Source organism: Trachypithecus francoisi, unplaced genomic scaffold, assembly GCF_009764315.1.
Source record: "Trachypithecus francoisi isolate TF-2019V2 unplaced genomic scaffold, Tfra_2.0 Contig00405, whole genome shotgun sequence".
In the NCBI taxonomy this organism is placed as follows: domain Eukaryota; kingdom Metazoa; phylum Chordata; class Mammalia; order Primates; family Cercopithecidae; genus Trachypithecus; species Trachypithecus francoisi.
The window spans coordinates 57,197-82,499 of NW_022680625.1; the positions used below are offsets into that span (position 1 = coordinate 57,197).

General features: G+C 40.1%; 1 protein-coding gene across 1 annotated transcript; it reads right to left on the reverse strand.

The window, feature by feature from the left end:
- Window positions 1-21,565, reverse strand: LOC117083905 (zinc finger protein 724). Its single transcript, XM_033212096.1, has 3 exons — window positions 21,032-21,565; window positions 20,127-20,222; window positions 1-1,740 (listed from the first exon to the last, which is right to left on the reverse strand). Exons 1-3 carry the CDS (start codon window positions 21,177-21,179, stop codon window positions 71-73), a joined length of 1,914 nt encoding a protein of 637 aa, XP_033067987.1. The 5' UTR covers window positions 21,180-21,565; the 3' UTR covers window positions 1-70.
- Window positions 21,566-25,303: the final 3,738 nt, after the last annotated feature.

Consider the following 25,303-nt stretch of genomic DNA (forward strand, 5'->3'; position numbering starts at 1 on the left):
ATGTTGGCCAGCATGGTCTCAATCTCTTGATCTCATGATCCACCAGCCTTGGCCTCCCAAAGTGATGGGATTACACGTGTGAGCCACTGTGCCCGGTCCATTCTTTATATTTGTCAGTTTTTTCTATGGCATGAATTTTCTTGTGTGTAGTAAGGTTTGAGCATTGATTAAAAGCTTTGCCACATTCTTTACATTTGTAGGGTTTCTCTCCAGTATGAATGACCTTATGTTTAGTGAGAGTTGAGGACCAGTTAAAGGCTTTGCCACATTCTTCACATTTGTAGGGTTTCTCTCCAGTATGAATTATCTTATGTTGAGTAAGGTTTGAGTATTGGTAAAAAGCTTTGCCACATTCTTCACATTTGTAGGGTTTCTCTCCAGCATGAATTATCTTATGTCTAGCAAGGGTTGAGGATTGGTTAAAAGCTTTGCCACATTCTTTACATTTGTAGGGTTTCTCTCCAGTATGAATTTTCTTATGTGTAGTAAGGTGTGAGGATAGGTTAAAAGCTTTGCCACATTCTTCACATTTGTACGGTTTCTCTCCAGTATGAATTATCCTATGTTCAGTAAGGTTTGAGGACCGCTTAAAAGCTTTGCCACATTCTTTACATTTGTAGGGTTTCTCTCCAGTATGAATTATCTTATGCGTAGTAAGTTGTGAGAACTGGTTAAAGGCTTTGCCACATTCTTCACATTTGTAGGGTTTCTCTCCGGTATGAATTCTCTTATGTGTGGTAAGGTGTGAGGATGTGTTAAAGGCTTTGCCACATTCTTCACATTTGTATGGTTTTTCTCCAGTATGAATTCTCTTATGTTGAGTAAGAGTTGAGGACACGTTAAAGGCTTTGCCACACTCTTCACATTTGTAAGGTTTCTCCCCAGTATGAATTCTCTTATGTTGAGTAAGGGTAGAGGACACATTAAAGGCTTTGCCACATTCTTCACATTTATAAGGTTTATCACCAGTATGAATTCTCTTATGTTTAGTAAGGTTCGAGGATTGGTTAAAAGCTCTGCCACAATGTTCACATATGTAGGGCTTCTCTCCAGCATGAATTATCTTATGTCTAGTAAGGGTTGACGACTGGTTAAAAGCTTTGCCACATTCTTTACATTTGTAGGCATTCTCTCCAGTATGAATTATCTTATGTGTAGTAAGGTGTGAGGATATGTTAAAAGCTTTGCCACGTTCTTCACGTTTATAGGGTTTCTCTCTAGTATGAATTATCTTATGTGTGTTAAGGTGTGAGGACTTGTTAGAGGCTATGCCACATTCTTCACATTTGTAGTGTTTCTGTCCTGTATGAATTCTTTTATGTTGAGAAAGGGTTGAGGACACATTAAAAGCCTTGCTACATTCTTCAAGTTTGTAGGAATTGACAGTAGTGTGATTTCTTTTATGTTGAGTTAGGTGTGAAAGAACGCAAAATGATTTGCCACATTCTTTACATTTGAAAGGATTCTTTTCAGTCTTACGTCTATTTGAATTTGAAAATTTATGAAAGTCTTTCACATATTTATCACATTGAAATATTTTGCTCTGAGTAGTTGACAAACACTGGTTAAATCCATTATAACTTCCTTTGTGCACCTTATACTCATCCACACTTTTATAGCCTTTTTTTAACTGTAAATTGTGATGTCCACATTTTTCATATTTTCTTAGTACTATTCTTTGGAAAGAAGCTTTTATGCTCTGCTCTGGCCAAAGGTCTTGGGTGAAATAACAACACATACCTGAAAGAAATAAAAATAACAACTTACTCCACATACTAGATTCAGATACATATTCTTTACAAATCTAACCTACAAAATTATACAAACTACATAAACAAGATTGCATAAGAAGGCCGGGCATGGTAGCTAATGCCTGTACTCCCAGCACGTTTAGATGCTGAGATGGGCAGATCACCTGAAGTCAGGAGTTTGAGACCAGTCTGGCCAATATGGTGAAACCCATCTTTTCTAAAAAATACAAAAAAATTAGCCGGGAATGATAGCATGCACCTGTAATCCCAGCTACACAGGAGGCTGAGGCAGGAGAATTGCTTGAACCTGAGAGGCACAAGTTGCAGTGAGCTGATATCACACCAATGCACTCCACTCTGGACAACAGAGCAATACTTTGACTCAAAAACAACCAAAACAAAACTGCACAACAAAATACCAAAGGCCCTAATTTTCTTATAGACATATAAATGTAAGAAAAATACACAAACCAAAATATATTTGTGAAAAATTTATACATGAGTTAAGTGTGTACAGTGCCCCAGGAGGAGAGGACAATGCAAAGAGTCATAAAGAATAATGAGAAAAGTCTGTTATGTTTACCCAACACAGTTCATCCCTCTCCCCAATATAATATAGTGCCTTTAGAAGTGAATAACCAGCCAGGCAGGGTGGCTCACGCCTGTAATCCCAGCACTTGGGTGCCGAGGTGAGTGGATCACCTGAGGTTAGGAGTTTGGAACCAGCCTGGCCAACATGGTGAAACCCCGTCTCTACTAAAAACACAAAAATTAGCCAGGCATGGTGGTGGGCGCCTGTAATCCCAGCTACTCGGGAAGCTAAGGTAGAATTGCTTGAATCTGGGAAGTGGAGGCTGCAGTAAGCCAAGATTGCGCTATTGCACTCCAGCCTGGGCAACAGAGCGAGACTCCCTCTCAAAAAAAAAAAAAAAAGTGAATAGCCAACCCCGTTTTTCTTTCTTTCTTTGTTTTTTAAAGACAAGTAGAACACTGGCACATACATCTTTTTTTCATTTCTATGAGCCCTTCCAGACACTGGTTTCTGTCTTGCACGACATAAAGTGCTGAAAAAAGTGTTGGTATACTTTGGAATGACGGTTTGAATCTGCTGAAACCAAAGCTAAATGTTACAGCAGCAGAGAGACTGCAGTATCACAGACAGCGAACAGGTTTAGCAAGTGGTGACTGATTATCAAGAAGAAACATGAATAAACTTTTTAAATTAAAAAACAAATTTCAGACAAGACACATCCTAGGAACATGTTTAAGACACTCTCAGAATTTCTAGCTGAGAAAATTTTTCAGACTATGCCAGGACAAAGCTACATTATAAAAATTGTGATAGATAGCTTTTTTTAATATCCAAATCTCAATTAAATATTACCATGTATACAAAATAGGACAATAAAGTCCCCGCAAGAATATTATAAAGTTTTCAGAAAAACACCTTGAATAAAGTATACATTACTTTTTAAAATTGAAAATGAGGCCAGGTGCAGTGGCTCATGCCTATAATCCCAGCACTTTGGGAGGCTGAAGCAGGTGGATCATGAGGTCAGGAGATTGAGACCATCCTGGCTAACATGGTGAAACCCCATCTTTACTAAAAATACCAAAAATTAGCCACGTATGATGGCATGCGCCTGCAGTCCCAGCTACTCTGGAGGCTGAGGCAGGAGAATCATTTCAACCTGGAAGGTGGAGGTTGCAGTGAGCAGAGATAGTGCCACTGCACTCCAGCCTGGGTGACAGAGCGAGACTCCGTCTGAAACAAAAAAAAGAAAGAAAGAAAATAAAATAATTGAATACTCAATGAGTGAAATAGGAACACATACAACTATCAAGAATTTTTTTAAAAATGAGGTTAAGAACAAAAATATTACAAATATAAAAAAAAACAAAATTGTGGAGGTAAAAAACACACAAAAAATTATAATTGAAAAATCCTAAAATAAAAAATGTAAAAATAAAGAAACTCAACAAACAAACTATGATACACAAAGATATTTATAAGAAACACAGGTTAAGCACAATTTCAAGTCACACAAGACAATCTTGGGAGCTGCAAGATAAAAGTGATGTGTCATTTACAGAGTCTTATGAGATAATCAGTGGATTGTCATCTAAAATTTTGCAGGCCAGAAGACAACGGTGTAATATGGTCAAAACTTCTGAAAAAAAAAAAAAAAAAAGTAGCTATCAAATGAGAATAATACCATCAGGAAATCTATCTTGCCAAATAAAAAGAAAAAAGCCTTCCTAAATAACCAAATTCTGAAAAAGAATATGGGCAGTGCATATGCCCAAATATAAAAGATGCTGAAAGCAGTTTCTTTTACAGCAAAAACATGATTCCAGAAAATGACAATTATTTTCTGAGAAAGATATGCACATACACAAAAATAAAATTTCTCAGCATAATCATAATGGCGCAGAAATTTTTTAATTGTTTTTAAAATCTGAAGGAATTTTAGAGAATAAAGGAATTGAAAATCTGAGGAATAATTTTTGTATGCAACTTAAGTTTACTTTTTACCAGATTAAAATATATTGTTATATGTTTTAGAAGTATTATGTAAACCCCAAGATACCACAGATAATGTATCTGCACAGATACACAAAAATAAAATAAGAAGTAAAATAGGCCGGGGCGGTGGTTCATGCCTATAATCCCAGCACTTTTGGAGGCCAAAGCAGGCAGATCACAAGGTCAGGAGTTCAAGACCAGCCTGGCCAACACAGTGAAACCCCGCGTCTTCTAAAAATAAAAAAAAATTAGGCATGGTGGTGCATGCCTGTAGTCCCAGCTACTAAGGAAACTGAGGCAGGAGAATTGCTTGAACCCGGGAGGCAGAGGTTGCAGTGAGCCGAGATTGCACCACTGCACTCCAGCTGGGGTGACAACAGGGCAAGATTGTTTCAAAAAAACAAAAAAAGAAAAGAAAGAAGTAAAAGAATATCAATGTAGAAATAAAAAAGAAACAGGCCGAGCGTGGCGGATCATGAGGTCAAGAGATTGAGACCATCCTGGCCAACATGGTGAAACCTCATCTCTATTAAAAATACAAAAATTAGCTGGGCGTGGTGGCGCACGCCTGTAGTCCCAGCTACTTCAGGAGGCTGAGGCAGGAGAATCGATTGAACCCAGGAGTTGGAAACTACAGTGAGCTGAGATGGCACCACTGCACTCTAGTCTAGGCAAGAGAGCAAGGCTCTGTCTCCAAAAAATAAAATAAAATAATAGAAAAAACTGCAAAATCTACAAATATATTGAAATTAAACAACAGACTCTTGAGCACACTCCTGTTCAAAGATTGAAATTATTATTTTAGAGATGTCCATACTGCTCAACGTAATTATAGAATTAATGCAAGTTTCTTTTAAATTTCTCATTCACTCTAGAAGAAATTGAAACAACCCCAAAGTATAAGGAATCTCAAGAGACAATAAAATAGCCAACAGGCTGGGCACAATGGCTCATGCCTGTAATCCCAGCACTTTGTGAGGCTGAGGAGGGCGGATCACCTGAGGTCGGGAATTTGAGGCCAGCCTCTCCAACATAGAGAAACTCCATCTCTACTAAAAATACAAAATTAGCCAGGTATGGTGGCAGGGACATGTAATCCCAGCTACTCGGGAGGCTGAGGCAGGAGAATCACTTGAACCCAGGAGGCAGAAGTTGTGGTGAGCCAAGATCGCGTCATTGTACCGCAGCCTGGGCAACAAGAGTGAAACTCTGTCTCAATAAGTAAAATTAAATTTAAAAATTAAAGAATAATAAATTAAAAACATGGCCAACAATCTTCAAAAAAAAAAAAAAAGAAAAGAAAAGAAAAAGAAACTGTGGCCAGGCTCGGTGGCTCACACCTATAAACCCAGCACTTTGGAAGGCTGAGGCGGGTGCATCATGACGTCAGGAGATCCAGACCATCCTGGCCAACACAGTGAAACCCTGTAAATACAAAACTTAGCATGGCATGGTGAAATGAGCCTGTAGTTCCAGCTACTTGGGAAGCTGAGACAGAAGAATTGCTTGAACCCAGGAGGCAGAGGTTGCAGTGAGCCAAGATAACATCACTGCACTCCAGCCTGGGCAACAGAGTGAGATTTCTATAAAAATCTCAATAGCACATTTTTACAGAAACATTGTTAAGAACTTTTGAATTTGATTACAAACTATAACTAGCCAAACACCCATGAAAAAGATGAGGCATCATACTACCTGATTTCAAAACATATTAAAAGCTAAATAACACAAACAATGTGGTACTGACACACAGATAAACAGGTGAAGGAATATAATAGAGAGCTCAGAAATCAACCTTTCTGTATATAATCAAATGATTTTCCACAAAGTTGCCATGAGCACACAATAGAGAGAAGATAATCTCTTCAAAAAATGATGATGAGGCTGGGCACAGTTTCTCACGTTCATAATCCCAGAACTTTCAGAGGCTGAGGTGGATGCATCACCTGAGGTTAGGAGTTCGAGACCAGCCTGACCAACCCAGTGAAATCCCGTCTCTACCAGAAATAAAAAATTAGCCAGGCGTGGTGACACACACTTGTAATCACAGCTACTCAGGAGGCTGAGGCAGGAGAATTGCTTGAACACAGGAGGCAACGGTTGCAGTGAGCTGAGATCATGCCATTGCACTACAACTTGGGCAACAAGAACAAAACTCCATCTCAAAAAATAAAAAATCTATCATGTTGAAAACTGGATATTGCCAGTCGTGGTGGCTCATGCCAGTAATCCCAATACTTTGGGAAGCCGAGGAGGGCGATCACCTGAGGTCAGGAGTAAAAATTAGCGGGGTGTGGTGCAGGCTCCTGTAATCCCAGTTACTCAGGAGGCTGAGGCAGGAGAATTGCTTGAATCCAGGGGGCGGAAGTAGCAGTGAGCCGAGATCGTGCCGCTGCACTCCGGTCAGACAGAGAGAGACTATCTCAACAAAAAAGAAAAGAAAAGAAAAGAGAAAATAAAACTGGACATTTACACTAATAAAGCTGGATCCTTTCCTTTGACCATATACAAAAATATTTTAAATAAAATACTTGAGGGGGCGGAGCAAGAAGGCCGAATAGGAATAGCTCCAGGCTCCAGCTCCCAATGTGAGTGACACAGAAGACAGGTGATTTCTGCATTTTCAACTGAGGTACTGGGTTCGTCTCACTAGGGAGTGCCAGACAATAGGTGCTGGTCAGCTGCTGCAGCCCGACCAGCGAGAGCTGAAGCAGGGCGAGGCATCGCCTCACCTGGGAAGCACAAGGGGGAAGGAAATCCCTTTTCCTAGCCAGGGGAACTGAGACACACAACACCTGGAAAATTGGGTAACTCCCACCCCAATACTGCACTTTACCAAGGGTCTCAGCAAATGGGCACACCAGGAGATTATATCCCACACCTTGCTGGGAGGGACCCACACCCAGGAAGCTTCCCCATTGCTGGCACAGCAGTCTGCGATCTAACTACAAGGCAGCAGCAAGGCTGGGGGAGGGGCACCCGCCATTGTTGAGGCTTAAGTAGGTAAACAAAGCCGCTGGTAAGCTCGAACTGGGTGGAGCTCACAGCAGCTCAAGGAGACCTGCCTGTCTGTGTAGACTCCACCTCTGGGGACAGGGCACAGCTAAACAACAACAACAACAACAACAAGCAGAACCCTCTGCAGATGCAAACGACTCTGTCTAACAGCTTTGAAGAGAGCAGTGGATCCCCACATGGAGGTTGAGATCTGAGAAGGGACAGACTGCCTGCTCAAGTGGGTCACTGACCCCTGAGTAGCCTAACTGGGAGACACTCCCCACTGGGGGCAGACTGACACCCCACACCTCACAGGGTGGAGTACACCCCTGAGAGGAAGCTTCCAGGGCAAGAATCAGACAGGTACACTCTCTGTTCAGCAATATTCTATCTTCTGCAGCCTCTGCTGCTGATACCCAGGCAAACAGAGTCTGGAGTGGACCTCAAGCAATCTCCAACTGACCTACAGCTGAGGGTCCAGACTGTTAGAAGGAAAACTAACAAACAGAAAGGACACCCACACCAAAACCCCATCAGTACGTCACCATCACCAAAGATCAGAGGCAGATAAAACCACAAAGATGGGGAAAAAGCAGGGCAGAAAAGCTGGAAATTCAAAAAATAAGAGTGCATCTCCCCCTGCAAAGGAATGCAGCTCATCGCCAGCAACGTATCAAAGCTGGACAGAGAATGACTTTGACGAGATGAGAGAAGAAGGCTTCAGTCCATCAAACTTCTCAGAGCTAAAGGAGGAATTATGTACCCAGCGCAAAGAAACTAAAAATCTTGAAAAAAGAGTGGAAGAATTGATAACTAGAATAATTAATACAGAGAAGGACATAAACGGACTGACAGAGATGAAAACCATGACACGAGAAATACGTGACAAATGCACAAGCTTCAATAACCGACTCGATCAACTGGAAGAAAGAGTATCAGCGATTGAGGATCAAATGAATGAAATGAAGCGAGAAGAGAAATCTAAAGAAAAAAGAAGAAAAAGAAATGAACAAAGCCTGCAAGAAGTATAGGATTATGTAAAAAGACCAAATCTACGTCTGACTGGGGTGCCTGAAAGTGAGGGGGAAAATGGAACCAAGTTGGAAAACACTCTTCAGGATATCATCCAGGAGAACTTCCCCAACATAGTAGGGCAGGCCAACATTCAAATTCAGGAAATACAGAGAACCCCACAAAGATACTCCTCGAGAAGAGCAACTCCAAGACACATAATTGCCAGATTCACCAAAGTTGAAATGAACGAAAAAGTCTTAAGGGCAGCCAGAGAGAAAGGTCGGGTTACCCACAAAGGGAAGCCTATCAGACTAACAGCAGATCTCTCAGCAGAAACTCTACAAGCCCCAAGAGAGTGGGGGCCAATATTCAACATTCTTAAAGAAAAGAATTTTCAACCCAGAATTTCATATCCTGTCAAACTAAGTTTCATAAGTGAAGGAGAAACAAAATAGTTTACAGATAGCAAATGCTTAGAGATTTCATCACCACCAGGCCTGCTTACAAGAGATCGTTAAGGAAGCACTAAACATGGAAAGCAACAACCAGTACCAGCCATTGCAAAACATGCCAAAATGTAAAGACCATCGAGGCTAGGAAGAAATTGCATCAACTAATGAGCAAAATAACCAGTTAATATCATAATGGCAGGATCAAGTTCACACATAACAATTGTAACCTTAAATGTAAATGGACTAAATGGTCCAATTAAAAGACACAGACTGGCAAACTGGATAAAGAGTCAAGACTCATCAGTTTGCTGTATTCAGGAGACTCATCTCACATGCAGAGACATACACAGGCTCAAAATAAAGGGATGGAGGAAGATCTACCAAGCAAATGGAAAACAAAAAAAAGCAGGGGTTGCAATACTAGTCTCTGATAAAACAGACTTTAAGCCACAAAGATCAAAAGAGACAAAGAAGGCCATTACATAATGGTAAAGGGATCAATTCATCAGGAAGAGCTAACTCTCCTAAATATATATGCACCCAATACAGGAGCACCCAGATTCATAAAGCAAGGCCTTAGAGACTTACAAAGAGACTTAGACTACCATATAATAATAATGGGAGACTTCAACACCCCACTGTCAACATTAGACAGATCAATGAGACAGAAAGTTAACAAGGATATCCAGGAATTGAACTCATCTCTGCACCAAGCAGACCTAACAGACATCTACAGAATTCTCCACCCCAAATCAACAGAATATACATTCTTCTTAGCACCACATCACAGTTTTTCCAAAATTGACCACATAATTGGAAGTAAAGCACTCCTCAGCAAATGTACAAGAACAGAAATTATAACAAACTGTCTCTCAGACCATAGTGCAATCAAATTAGAACTCAGGACTAAGAAACTCAATCAAAACCAAACTGAATAACCTGCTCCTGAATGACTACTGGGTACATAATGAAATGAAGGCAGAAATAAAGATGTTCTTTGAAACCAATGAGAACAAAGATACAACATACCAGAATATCTGGGACACATTTAAAGCAGTGTGTAGAGGGAAATTTACAGCACTAAATGCCCACAAGAGAAAACTGGAAAGATCTAAAATTGACACTCTAACATCACAATTAAAAGAATTAGAGAAGCAAGAGCAAACACATTCAAAAGGTAGCAGAAGGCAAGAAATAACTAAGATCAGAGCAGAACTGAAGGAGATAGAGATGCAAAAAGCCCTCCAAAAAATCAATGAATACAGGAGTTGGTTTTTTGAAAAGATCAACAAAATTGACAGACCGCTAGCAAGACTAATAAAGAAGAAAAGAAAGAAGAATCAAATAGATGCAATAAAAAATGATAAAGGGGATATCACCACCGACCCCACAGAAATACAAACTACCATCAGAGAATACTATAAACACCTCTACACAAATAAACTAGAAAATCTAGAAGAAATGGATAATTTCCTGGACACTTACACTCTCCCAAGACTAAACCAGGAAGAAGCTGAATCCCTGAATAGACCAATAGCAGGCTCTGAAATTGAGGCAATAATTAATAGCCTACCAACCAAAAAAAGTCCAGGACCAGATGGATTCACAGCTGAATTCCACCAGAGTTACAAGGAGGAGCTGGTACCATTCCTTCTGAAACTATTCCAATCAATTGAAAAAGAGAGAACACTGCCTAACTCATTTTATGAGGCCAACATCATCCTGATACCAAAGCCTGGCAGAGACACAACAAAAAAAGAGAATTTTAGACCAATATCCCTGATGAACATCGATGCAAAAATCCTCAATAAAATATTGGCAAACAGGATCCAGTGGCACATCAAAAAGCTTATCCACCATGATCAAGTGGGCTTCATCCCTGGGATGCAAGGCTGGTTCAACATATGCAAATCAATAAACGTAATCCAACACATAAACAGAACCCAAGGCAAAAACCACATGATTATCTCAATAGAAGCAGAAAAGGCCTTTGACAAAATTCAACAGCTCTTCATGATAAAAATTCTCAATAAATTAGGTATTGATTGAACGTATCTCAAAATAATAACAGCTATTTGTGACAAACCCACAGACAATATCATACTGAATGGGCAAAAACTGGAAGCATTCCCTTTGAAAACTGGCAGAAGACAGGGATGCACTTTCTCACCACTCCTATTCAACATAGTGTTGGAAGTTCTGGCTAGGGCAATCAGGCAAGAGAAAGAAATCAAGGTATTCAGTTAGGAAAAGAAGAAGTCAAATTGTCCCTGTTTGCAGATGACATGATTGTATATCTGGAAAACCCCATTGTCTCAGCCCAAAATCTCCTTAAGCTTATAAGCAACTTCAACAAAGTCTCAGGATACAAAATTAATGTGCAAAAATCACAAGGATTCTTATACACCAGTAACAGACAAACAGAGAGCCAAATCATGGATGAACTTCCATTCACAATTGCTTCAAAGAGAATAAAATACCTAGGAATTCAACTTACAAGGGATGTAAAGGACCTCTTCAAGGAGAACTACAAACCACTGCTCAGTGAAATCAAAGAGGACACTAACAAATGGAAGAACATACCATGCTCATGGATAGGAAGAATCAATATCATGAAAATGGCCATACTGCCCAAGGTAATTTATAGATTCAATGTCATCCCCATCAAGCTACCAATGGCTTTCTTCACAGAATTGGAAAAAACGGCTTTAAAGTTCATATGGAACCAAAAAAGACCCCACATTGCCAAGACAATCCTAAGTCAAAAGAGCAAGCTGGAGGCATCACGCTACCTGACTTCAAACTATACTACAAGGCTACAGTAACCAAAACAGCATGGTACTGGTACCAAAACAGAGATATACATCAATGGAATAGAACAGAGTCCGCAGAAATAATACCACACATCTATACCCATCTGATCTTTGACAAACCTGAGAAAAACAAGAAATGGGAAAAGGATTCCCTATTTAATAAATGGTGCTGGGAAAACTGGCTAGCTATAACTAGAAAGCTGAAACTGGATCCTTTCCTTACTCTTTATACGAAAATTAATTCAAGATGGATTAGAGACTTAAATGTTAGACCTAATGCCATAAAAACCCTAGAAGAAAACCTAGGTAATACCATTCAGGACATAGGCATGGGCAAGGACTTCATGTCTAAAACACCAAAAGCAATGGCGACAAAAGCCAAAATTGACAAATGAGATCTAATTAAACTAAAGAGCTTCTGCACAGCGAAAGAAACTACCATCAGAGTGAACAGGCAACCTACAGAATGGGAGAAAATTTTTGCAATCTACTCATCAGACAAAGGGCTAATATCCAGAACCTACTAAGAACTCAAACAAATTTACAAGAAAAAGACAAACAACCCCATCCAAAAGTGGGGAAAGGATATGAACAGACATTTGTCAAAAGAAGACATTCATACAGCCAACAGACATGTGAAAAAATGCTCATCATCACTGGCCATCAGAGAAAGGCAAATCAAAACCACAATGAGATACCATCTCACACCAGTTAGAATGGCATTCATTTAAAAGTCAGGAAACAACAGGTGTTGGAGAGGATGTGGAGAAATAGGAACACTTTTACACTGTTGGTGGGATTGTAAACTAGTTCAACCATTATGGAAAACAGTATGGCGATTCCTCGAGGATCTACAGCTAGAAGTACCATATGACCCAGCCATCCCATTACTGGGTATATATCCAAAGGATTATAAATCATGCTGCTATAAAGATGCATGCACACGTATGTTTATTGTGGCACTATTCACAATAGCAAAGACTTGGAATCAACCCAAATGTCCATCAGTGACAGACTGGATTAAGAAAATATGGCACATATACACCATGGTATACTACGCAGCCATGAAAAAGGATGAGTTTGTGTCCTTTGTAGGGACACGGATGCAGCTGGAAGTCATCATTCTCAGCAAACTATCGCAAGAGCAGAAAACCAAACACCACATGTTCTCACTCATAGGTGGGAACTGAACAATGAGATCATTTGGACTCGGGAAGTGGAACATCACACACCGGGGCCTATCATGGGGAGGGGGTGGGGGCAGGGATTGCATTGGGAGTTATACCTGATATAAATGATGAGTTGATGGGTGCTGATGAGTTGATGGGTGCAGCACACCAACATGGCACAAGTGTACATATGTAACAAACCTGCACGTTATGCACATGTACCCTAGGACTTAAAGTATAGTAATAATTTAAAAAATAAATAAAATAAATAAAAAAATAACATTAGAAAGGAAATCTAAAAAAAAAATACTTAAACATTAAAAAATAACTAACAAATCTTTTAGAAAAAAATATAGGGGAAAGACATGATATTGGTCTTGGCACTATTTTCTTAGATACCAAATTAAATGTATGAGCAAAAAAGAACAGGAAAATTTAACCAACCATACTTCAAAGTTTCTGCAGATTAAAAAAAAAAAAAATTCAAGTGCCAATGTCTCCTAGGAAACTGGTAAAAATATTTGCAAATCATATAATAGGAGTTAATACTCAGAACATATAAGCAGCTCTTAATACTGAGCAATAAAGTTGAATAACTTGATTTAGAAAAGGATGAATAATTGAACTAAATTTTCATTTAAAAGATATACGGCTGGGTCAGGTGCGGTGGCTCATACCTCTAATCCCAGCTCTTTGAGAGGCTGAGGCAGGTGGATCATGAGGTCAGGAGATCGAGAGCATCCTGGCTAACACAGTGAAACCCTGTCTCTACTAAAAATACAAAAATTAGTCAGGTGTGGTGGCGAGCGCCTGTAGTCCCAGCTACTAGGGAGGCTGAGGCAGGACAATGGCATGAACCCAGGAGGCGGAGCTTGCAGTGAGCTAAGATCATGCCACCACACTGCAACCTGGGTGACAGAATGAGACTCTGTCTCTAAACAAAACAAAACAAAACAAAAATAAAATACACACTACTGGGCATGGTGGTTCACCCCTGTAATCCCACCACTTTGGGAGGCCAAGGCTGGTGGATCACCTGAGGTCAGGAGTTCAAGATTAGCCTGGCTAACATGGTGAAACCCTGTCTCTACTAAAAATGCAAAAATTAGCCAGTTATGGTGGCACACTCCTGTAGTCCCAGCTACTCGGGAGGCTGAGGCAGGAGAATCACTTGAACCCAGGAGGTGGAGATTGCAGTGAGCCGAGATCACGCCACTGCACTCCAGCCGGAGTGACAGAGTAAGACTCTGTCTGAAAAAAACACAAACAGGCTGGTGCAGTGGCTCACACCTGTAATCACAGCAGTTTGGGAGGCTGAGGCAGATGGATCACGACGTCAGGAGTTCAAGATCAACCTGGCCAAGATGGTGAAACCCAGTCTCTACAGGCACAGTGGCAGGCGCCTGTAATCCTAACTACTCAGGAGGCTGAGGCAGGAGAATCACTTGAACCTGGGTGGCAGAGGTTGCAGCAAACCAAGATTGCGCCACTGTACTCCAAACTGAGTGACAGGGGGAGACTGTGTCTCAAAAACAAACGAAAAACACACACAAACAAAAGATACAAAAATGAGAAAGAGCATTTGAAAGGACACATAAATTTACTAATTTGTGAAGACATACATAGAAATCACAATGAAAAGCAAAATCACCCCACACCCATCATCATTAGATAAATGACCACTATCATGTTTCTAAAAAAAACACCAAATCTGGCCAGGCATGATGGCTCATGCTTATAATCCCAACACCATGGGAGGCTGGATAAAGACCATCCTGGATAATATGGTGAAACCCCGTCTCTATTAAAAATACGAAAAATTCGCCGGGCTCGGTGGCTCACGCCTGTAATCCCAGCACTTTGGGAGGCCGAGGCAGGCGGATCACAAGGTCAGGAGATCGAGACCATGGTGAAATCCCGTCTCTACTAAAAATACAAAAAAAAAAAAAAAAAGCCGGCCGCCGTGGCGGGCACCTGTAGTCCCAGCTACTTGGTAGGCTGTGGCAGGAGAATGGCGGGAACCTGGGAGGCGGAGCTTGAGTGAGCCGAGATAGCCCACTGCACTGCAGCCTGGTGGACAGAGCGAGACTCTGTCTCAAAAAAAAAAAAAAAAAAAAACGAAAAATTAGCCAGGCATGGTGGCATGTGCCTGTAGTCCTAGCTACTTGGGAGGCTAAGGCAGGAGAATCGCTTGAACCTGGGAGGCGGGTGTTGCAGCGAGTCGAGATCGCACCACTGCACTCCAGCCTGGGCAACAGAGCGAGACTCCGTCTCAAACAAAAAACCAAAAAAAAAACCACCACCAAATCTGTTGACGATGCTATGAAAATGAAACTTATGTTCATTGTTGATGGAAAACAAGGATGCAGCCATTATTTTAAAATGTTATGTTTCACACAGAATTAAAAGTGGAATTATAATTAAATACAGCAATCCCATTTATGAATCTATATCCAAAGTTTGCAACACAGGACCTAGAAGAGATACATAAACATCTATATTTATTGTACCAGCACTCACAAAAGGCAAAGGCTGAAGTAATCCAGATGTCTTTCGATTCATAAACATAAAAATGATAACATATACATACAATGGAATTTTATTCAGCCTTAAAAAAATTGTGGCCAGGCCGGGCGCGGTGGCTCAAGCCTGTAATCCCAGCACTTTGGGAGGCCGAGACGGGCGAATCACGAGGTCAGGAGATCGAAACCATCCTGGCTAACACGGTGAAACCCCGTCTCTACTAAAAAATACAAAAAAATTAGCCGGGCGAGGTGGTGGGCGCCTGTAGTCCCAGCTACTCGGGAGGCTGAGGCAGGAGAATGGCGTGAACCCGGGAGGCGGAGCTTGCAGTGAGCTGAGATCTGGCCACAGCACTCCAGCCTGGGCGGCAGAGCGAGACTCCGTCTCAAAAAAAAAAAAAAAAAAAAAAAAAATTGTGGCCAGACATGGTGGCTCATGTCTGTAATCCCAGCACTTTGGGAGGCCGAGGCGGGCGGATCACTTGAGGTTAGGAATTCAAGACAAGCCTGGCCAACACGATGAAGCTCCATCTCTACTAAAAATACAAAAAACTAGCCAGGCCTGGTGGTACATGTCTGTAATCCCAGCTACTTGGGAGACTGAGGCAGGAGAATCACTTTAACCCAGGAGTTGGAGGTTACGGTGAGCCGAGATCACACCACTGCACTCCAGCCTGGACAAGAGAGTACGACTCCATCTCAAAAAAAAAAAAAAATCAATCAAATTTAGAAGAAAATAATAGCCTTATATTGCTAAATTAAAAAGAAATATATATTTTTGCAGAATATAATTAAAGCCTCTGATATATATAAAACAAATATTTGAAAATAAATTATGTTTTTATTTAGATATAGGCTGAAGAAAGTGAGTGCAAATCCTGTAATTCCTCTTTGCCTGCAGCAAACAAATGTATAAGTATTTTAGTAAATATGGAGTGCCTACTAAGTATCTAATTTACTTTATTCATAACACTTAAATTGTGACATATTGTCCTAAATGTGTGAATCCAAAATTTTGGACAAATTTGAAATACAAAATAGAAAGAAAAATGAATAGGGTGACATTAGTTTGATGGAAAAATAAAAAGTGACATATTTTCTTATACCCTGAGAGCAAGAAAATTTGTCAGCCATCCCTAACAAAAATGTCTTTGAGAGAGCCAACCATCATGTCACACCTGTAATGACAACAACATGGTACACTGAGGTTGGAGAATTTCTTCAGACCAGCTTGGGGTATGCAGCAAGTCCTCATCTCCAAAATAAGTGCCTTTAAGGGAGCTTTAAAGGCCGGGCACGGTGGTTCATGCCTGTAATTTCAACATTTTAGGAGGCTGAGGCAGGTGGGTCACCTGAGGTCAGGAGTTCAAGACCAACCTGGCCAACATGCTGAAACACTCTCTCTACTAAAAATACAAAAATTAGCCAGGCATGGTGGTGCATGCCTATAATCCCAGCTACTTGGGAGGCTGAGATAGCAGAACTGAGTGAACCAGGCTGGGAGGCAGAGGTTGCCGTGAGCTGAGATCAGGCCACTGCACTCCATCCTGGGTGACAGAGATGAGACTCCCTCTTAAAAAAAAAAAAAGAAAGAAAGAAAAAAGGCCGGCCTTAGTGGTTCATGTCTGTAATCTCACCACTTTGAGAGGCTGAGGCGAGTGGATAATCTGAGCTCAGGAGTTCAAGACCAGTCTGGCCAACATGGCGAAACCCCATCTCTACCAAGATAAAAAAAATTACCCAGGCATGGCTGGGCACGATGGCTCATGCCTGTAATCTCAACACTTTGGGAGGCTGATGCGGGTGGATCACCTGAGGTCAGTTCAAGACAGCCTGGCCAACATCGTGAAATCCCGTCTCTACTAAAAATACAAAAATGTGCCAGGTGTGAAGGCACATGCCTGTAATCCCAGCTACTTGGGAGACTGAGACAGTAGAATTGATTGAACCCGGCCGGGAGGCAGAGGTTGCAGTAAGCCGAGATCAGGCCACAGCACTCCAGTGTGGGTGACAGAGATGAGACTCCATCTCAAAAAAAAAAGAAAAAAAAAAAAAAAAAGCCGGGCGCAGTGGCTCATGCCTGTAATCTCAGCACTTTCAGAGGCTGAGGTGGGTGAATCATCTGAGTTCAGGAGTTCGAGACCAGGCTGGCCAACATGGCTAATCCCTATCTCTACTATAAATACAAAAATCCGGGCATAGCCGGGCGGGATGGCTCACGCCTGTAATCCCAGCATTTGGGAGGCCGAGGCGGACAAATCACCTGAGGTCAGGAGTTCGAGACCAGCCTGGCCAACATCGTGAAAACCCATCTCTAGTAAAAATACAAAAATTAGCCGGGTGTGGTGGCAAGTGCGTGTAGTACCAGCTGCTTGGGAGGCGGAGGCAGGAGAATCACTTGAACCTGTGAGGAGGAGGTTGCAGTGAGCCAAGATTGTGCCATTGCACTCCAGCCTGGACAACACAGCGAGACTCCACGCCCCGCTTCCAAAAAAAAAAAAAAATTATGCAGTCATGATGGCATATGCTTGTAATCCCAGATACTTGGGAGCTGAGGGGGTAAGATCACCTGAACCTGGGAGTCGTAGGTTGCAGCGAGCTGAGATGGTGCCACTGCACTCCAGCCTGAGCAACAGTGAGACTCCGTCTCAAAAGAAAAAAGAGAGACAGAAAGAGAGAGAGAGAGAGAGCTTTGAGATCCAGGGAGGGAGTTATGGAACTGATAATGCCCCAGACTGAGGCACATCCTTTTCGGAAGGCAGGCATTCATTCAGGTGGCAAACTATAGGACCTCTGTTCTTGGCAGACTGAAAAATAGCCCACCAAACTTGGTCCCACTGAGAATATTAAACTTACCCTGTAACAATCTCATACTCTTCCCAGTCACAGTCTGGGAGAGGTCCTGCCCTTCCACAGGGCTGGAGGAAGATACCCATTTATAGTCATGCAGGCAGGTTTGCAAGACCTTAGCCTTTACTGTGGTCCCTGAAGCAGTTCCATGACTCAGTTCAAGGCCAGTTCTGCCTACATAGAAACCCACACAGTGACCTGGCAAAATCCTCTTTGATGCTCAGTGAAAGCCATACTCAATCACATCCTGATGTAATGCTTACCACATGCAGACATGACTACAGAAACCTGCCTAGTGACTGCCCTACTGATCAAAGTCCTGAAGGATATTCAGCCTGTCCAAAAATAAAATACAAATTACAACTACACAATCCCCTTGTAACAGGCCAACTAAAGTAAACCCTTGTGCAGACATAGCAGCCTTGTGAGTAACCTACAATCCCTCTTCATTACAAACCCAAAGGGCATCCCATTATCCTGGGGGCCCAACAAAAGATCTTTACCTCCTGAAACCAGTTGATAAAAACTTGAAGAGGTGTTTGTTTCTTGAAATTCACAGACACCAGTGCAAAACTATATTGTGCCCAGTGTCAATGCTTCTATTTTAAAATAGCACTGGATGTATGCAGCAGAATAGTCAAAACAATTTTTAAAAAGCCATTAAAATGGAAGACAAATAGGTAAAAAGTTGCTGTTTGTAGATCATATAATCTCATATGTAAAAAACATACACAGTACATTTAAACATGTCTAAACTAATTAATATACTCAGTAAATTAGCAAAATATAAAATTAACATACATTTATAAGATAAACTTATACTTCCATAAATTTAAACTTCCATAAACTTAAACTATCTGATAAAATAAAGGAGGAAAACAATCTCATGGACAATAGCATTAAAATAATAAATTTCTTAGAACAAATTTAACCAACGATCTAAAAAACCTTTACAATAAATGATATATCAATGGAGGAAATTAGAAAGGACACAAAGTTTAAAATATTTTGTGTGTATGGATTGAAAGAATAAATACTGTTAAAGTGACATATTATCCAAAGTGATCTACAGATTTAATAAACTCCCTATCAAAATCCCAGTGGTATTTGTTTTCACAGTAATGAAAAATACAATCATAACATTTACTTGAAACTTCAAATAAGCTCTGAATAATGAAAGCAATCTTGAGGAAAAAGAACAAAGCAGGAGGACAACATACTTTATAATTTCAAACTATATTTCAAGACTATAGTAATAAAAACAGGATGGAATGTGCAGAAAAAAATGAACAAAAAGATGAAACAGAAACCACTATTCTCACATATTTCAGACATGATGTAGAAAGAAAACTTTAAAAAATAGTTTAACATAGAGTTTCTTAAAATTTCACAGATATTTATGTGTCCGCCAAAACATTAAAAAAGCAGATTTTATAGTCTTGTATATGCCAAAAAGGGGACTTTGGCTCTCACTGAAAACTGGAAAGATAACTGAAGGGAAAGTATATTCCTTAGAAAAGTTAGAAGGATAAGACAAAAGACACACCTATGTAAGAGAAAAAATAAAATAAAAAATAAACTTCAGGCTTCCCTGAAACTATTTTTCTTGGAGCACAACTCCCAAATTGTATTTATTTTTATTCGTTTATATATTTATTTATTTATTTGAGATGGAGTTTCACTCTTGTTGCCCAGGCTGGAGTGCAATGGCGCGATCTCAGCTCACCACAACCTCTGCCTCCCGGGTTCAAGCGATTCTCCTGCCTCAGCCTCCCGAGTAGCTGGGACTACAGGCATGTGAACCACACCCAGCTAATTTTGTACTTTTAGTAAAGACGGGGTTTTTCCATGTTGTTCACCCTGGTCTCAAACACCCGACCTTAGGTAATTCGCCCGCCTTGGCCTCTCCAAGTGCTGGGATTACAGGCATGAGCCACTGCATCCGGCCCCAAATCGTATTTCAAAAACTGACTTTCTCCTTGACATTTGGACCTCTCATCTGTGTCTTCTGTTATATTCACTATCACCTACCTGCGGGTTTGGCCACCATCTCATGTCTCTCCACATTCCAGGGTTCTTTGCCTTGCTCCAGACAGGTGATCAGGTCTGGCTTAGAGACAGCAATACCTGTTTTATTAAAAATAAATAACATGAATGTTGCTCATATTCTTCAAATAATGTGCTCAGTAACGAGAATATAATTAATAGAATAGTAAATTAATTACAAAATACTAATTTAAAACAGAAATTCTTAAATATTTAGACTTTTTTAAATTTGTAGGTTCTTAATTTTACTACTTAGTATTACTGAATCAAAAACTGAAGATAATTAGATTTTAAGGTATAGAAAACAATATTTTATGCTACTAAATTTCTGGAATTACCACTAATTTAGAGTGAAGGATACAGATCAGCTCAAGAATGTAAAAAGTCCAGATCAAAATGAAACATCTTGAATTTTTTTTTTCTACACTGACAAATCCCCAAAATTTTCTTTCTTTCTTTTTTTTTTTTTTTTTGAGATGGAGTCTCACTCTGCCACCGAGGCTCAAGTGCAGTGGTGCGATCTCGGCTCACTGCAACCTCTGCCTCCTGGGTTCAAGTGATTCTCCTGCTTCAGCCTCCCAAGTAGCTGGGACTACAGGTGTGTGCCACCACACCTGGCTAATTTTTGTATTTTTTTTAGTAGAGATGGGGTTTCACCATGTTGGCCAGGCTGGTCTTGAACTCCTGACCTCAGGTGATCCAAAGTCCTGCCTTGGCCTCCCAAAGTGCTAGGATTACAGGCATGAGCCACTGTGGTTGGCCCCCAAGACTTTCTTAGAAATAGAGATCTGATACTCATTTATACAAAGATCAATTACCAAAAAACATTCTAAAAAAAAAAATGAAATCTTTAGGGTATATTAGGAATTGTATATTGAAGTTATTCTCACCCAGGAAGACCAGGTTTCTGTAGTTCTCTAACATTACGTTCCTATATAAATTCTGCTGTGCAGTGTCCAGGCATTGCCACTCCTCCACAGAGAATTCTATGGCCACATCCATAAATGTCAATGGTCCCTGAAAAGTACACACACACATATTTACCAAGTGGCCATGGGCAAAATTTTTAATTTGACTCAAGTTGAAATGAATGACTAAAGAGTTGACTTATAAAAGTGAATGAAATTACCCAAATGAAGTAATTTTAAAGACAGAAATATTCTCTGATGTATTCTCTAACTCTGAGAAAAGACTAGAATAAGATCCACAACATCAATTTATATATGATACTTTTCTGGATAATAAAATATAAAATTAAGGGCATGAACACAAGCATGTACATTCTGGAGTGCTATATTCACATTATACATAATGAGTTCTGTTGAGATGAAAGATATGTTGAGTTACAAGGTATATTTCAAATTTTAATGTGTACAATAAACTGGAAATCTTGTTATGCTTTTTTTTTTTGCAGAAGATCTGGAATAAAGTCTGTGCTGAATTTTTAATAAGCTCACAAGAAATGCCAATGATTTTGCCCCAAAGAAAAATATTTTATCAAACATCCAATAAGTGAAATAACCTGTTTTTTTCCCTCTGGTTTTCATAGCCTATAAGAGAGAGATGATAGTCTTCATTTTCCAAAGACAAATATATGGAAAGAAACCTTAAGAAAGAAGAGCAGCTGCCAGATTACATTTGATAACTTATACCCATCAGCTTCATAAAGATACTTAATAATGAAGAAAAAAATAACACTATAGTGAAAAAATCTGTCAGAGAGCTCTTTACCAAGTGAATCATTAGCATCAACTGCACTAGGACAAATTTTCATGATGTGCTAAAACACTCAGAAGGACACAGCATCACTGCTGAAATATTGTTTCCAATTAGTAAATTATAGTCTAAATTCAACTGTGTGGAAACAACAGTTTTATGCAAATTTCAATGTATAAGTATCTTCTATCTTGATACAGGATATCTCAAAATACAGGAATCTTCTATTCAAGATACCTGTATCTTCTATGTTCTGTAATGTTTAATAGTGATTTTAAGTAGTCTTTCTTTAGCATCCTAGAGAACAGGTATCTCCTGATAATTTTTTTTCAGAACTTTCTGGGTAATAAATGCCATCCTGTTTAAATAAGCATTTTCTAAATTCTATTCTGCATAGGGCTAATAGCAAACACAAATGGAACTTCAACATTACATGTTCTCCACCTTTACTAACGATCCCAGCTTTTCCCCAATAGTAATCTTTGAGTATCCACACTTTTCCATGTTCAACAGCCACAAAAAGAACACTTTTAATACTGCAGATCATAAATTAATGGTGAGAATTTTGCAAGGCATATAAAAAGGCATAATTTAAAAAATTCATAAAAGACTCTGATATATAGGAAAGAAATATTTTTCAGAGACCCTTGATTATCACAAGAATTTTTAAAAGTAGTTAAAACAAACTCATTAGAGAGAAAAAAACACAACTATAGAAGGCAAGGTTTGCAAGTACTAAACACATAGCATTCCAGGAGGCAGAGCGGACACAGCTCTTGATTTGAGACATGTTTAGCTGAAAAAAAAAGTGCCACTTTTTCCTCTATCTCCTCCTTCTCTGGGATTTATTTTCAGATGAGATTTTCTGGACTAATTACACCTGCATCTTGAGAACATTCCACCTGTTTCCATGCTATGACCACACCCACAGGCAGAAGGACCAAGATCCTCAGAAAAAGTCCACCCATTTCTGGGTGAATCTTCAGAAAAGATTCAGAAACAATGAAGTGAAAAATAGAAGTTTCTCCTTTCCTGTCCTTAGGTACCCTCCTCACCACAGACACCAGCAATTTCTGCTACAATAATGGTAATATGAGCCATGTTGCCCTGTCTTTACTAAACCCAAACAGAACAGGCCCTGTGACCATCCTTCAGTGGAAAAGTAAAACATAACTCACATGAATGTATCTTGAACCCCTCATAGTTGATTCTGGCCTTACCTTAGAGTCACATGAGGCACTTAATTAAAACAACATAAACATGTCCACACAAAACAATAAACAGAACCTGTGAAGAGGGCACAAGTAAAGGGATTTCTAATAATTACACATGTAATCTGAGTGTCTACACCTAAGTAATCCACATTACTTAGAATGGCAAAAATGTCAATTAACTTTTGCACCAACCTAAGAGAAGTTCATCCGGCTGATAACCATTTAGCTAAGCATTGCCTTGCAATGTTTTTTTTTTTTTTTAAGACGGTGTTTTGCTGTTGTCACCCAGGCTGGAGTGCAATGGCACAATCTTTGCTCATCGCAACCTCCAGCTCCTGGGTTCAAGAGATTCTTCAGCCTCAGCCTCCCAAGTAGCTAAGATTACAGGCACCTGCCACCATGCCCGGCTAATTTTTGTACTTTTAGTAGAGATGGGGTTTTACCATATTGGACAGGCTGCTCTCAAACTCCTGACTTCAGGTGATCCACCCACCTCGGTCTCCCAAAATGCTGGAATACAGGCATGAGCCACCACGCCCAGTTGTCTTGTAATATTTAATAAGCATATAAATCACTTGGTAACTTTGGACCTTCCCTATGTAATTTGATTCTGTAGGTTTACAAAGGGTTCATGAATGTGTGTTTTAAATAAGTCCCCAGTCAATGCTGATGTTGTTTCTTCTAGGCTCATCATTAGAATTAGTTAGAGAAGCAGGCACTGTCCCTTACACTCAGCACTCTTGTCACAACACAAATACTTCTGGCACAAATGAAGACAACTAATCTCCATCTGTAAGTATCATACTCTTTGCTGGTTCTGTAAAGTTTACAGAGGCAAAAGAAAGTAGCAACGCCTGTGCTCAAGAGTATGTCACAGAGCACTATGCTTGGAATAACACATTATGTGATTTAATTCTCATAACAAACTGGGAGTTAGCACAGATGTTTAATAATTCCCAGGATTTAGATTAAGGACTCAGCACTGTTATTTCATCTTTCGTTTCTCTGTCCTTGGTTTTTAAAAAAATGTACAGAATACTAAATATTGACAGATGAGAGAGATACAGAAAGAATTTAATGTAGTTTAAAGAAATTTTTATTGTGTTCATATTTACTTCTTTGTGACTTGTGGAGCAACTACTGGATCTGCAGGAATAGAAAACAAGTTGCTAAATAAAATGTCTCTGCAAGTATTGGTTTAACAGAAAATTTAAAAATTAAGATGCTAAAATACATACTTTATTTTTCCAATTTTATCTGCTTTCGCGTTTCAGAAAATTGTGAGCACCAGCTCTAAAAAATGTAACAGATTCACCAGTCAAAACTTCCAATCAGTCAGTTCTGTGAGGCCAGACTTCAAGGTGGGGCCAGACAAAATAAGAGGTAAAATGGCTGACTGCTACCCTGTGAAGTTTGTAGAAATCTGAAGTGACTGGAAGCCTGAGAGGAAAAGCCCCCTCTAGAGTAAAGTTTGGCTGGAACCGTATGTGTTTATATTATGTCTAGTAATTCTAGACAATGTTTGGAAAATATAATTAAAAGAAAAAATTTCTCCAGCCCTAGAGAAACTCCAAAATGATAGAACAGAAAGTAAACTATTTCATTACACAATTAAACCAGAATGTGACATGCATCACAGTCAATCTTCTTAAGAGATTGCAGGCCGGGCGCGGTGGCTCAAGCCTGTAATCCCAGCACTTTGGGAGGCCGAGACAGGCGGATCACTAGGTCAGGAGTTCAAGACCATCCTGGCTAACACGGTGAAACCCCGTCTCTACTAAAAAATACAAAAAGCGAGCCGGGCGAGGTGGCTGGCGCCTGTAGTCCCAGCTACTCGGAGGCTGAGGCAGGAGAATGGTGTAAATCTGGGAGGCGAAGCTTGCAGTGAGCTGAGATCTGGCCACTGCACTCCAGCCCGGGCGACAGAGCGAGACTCCGTCTCAAAAAAAAAAAAAAAAAAAGAGAGATTGCAAAGACAAAAAGACACTCCCATAATTAGTCCACAAGTAAAAGAATTCACAGCACCATGTAATACATGGTTCATCCTAAATTCACCTGGTAATGGGGGAGGCGATCCGTGTATGCTAATTGGTTATATTCAATGACAAAATTAACTTTTCACATCCTCATGACAGGAGGTAATTTTGCAATTTACTAGACTCTGCTTGCCCTTTTCTGACAGCCAGTGTCCTCTCTTGACTCCTACCACAGGGCTCATAGCTGGCAGCTCAC

What these genes read in the sequence shown, in the direction of transcription:
- LOC117083905 (XM_033212096.1), bottom strand. Translation starts at nt 21,179, where the DNA reads ATGTGTGTGTGTACTTTTCAGGGACCATTGACATTTATGGATGTGGCC. An exon ending in CAGAAACCTGGTCTTCCTGG is followed by an intron (nt 20,223 to 21,031) that starts GTGAGAATAACT and finishes TTAATAAAACAG; the next exon opens with GTATTGCTGTCTCTAAGCCA. An exon ending in GATGGTGGCCAAACCCGCAG is followed by an intron (nt 1,741 to 20,126) that starts GTAGGTGATAGT and finishes TATTTCTTTCAG; the next exon opens with GTATGTGTTGTTATTTCACC.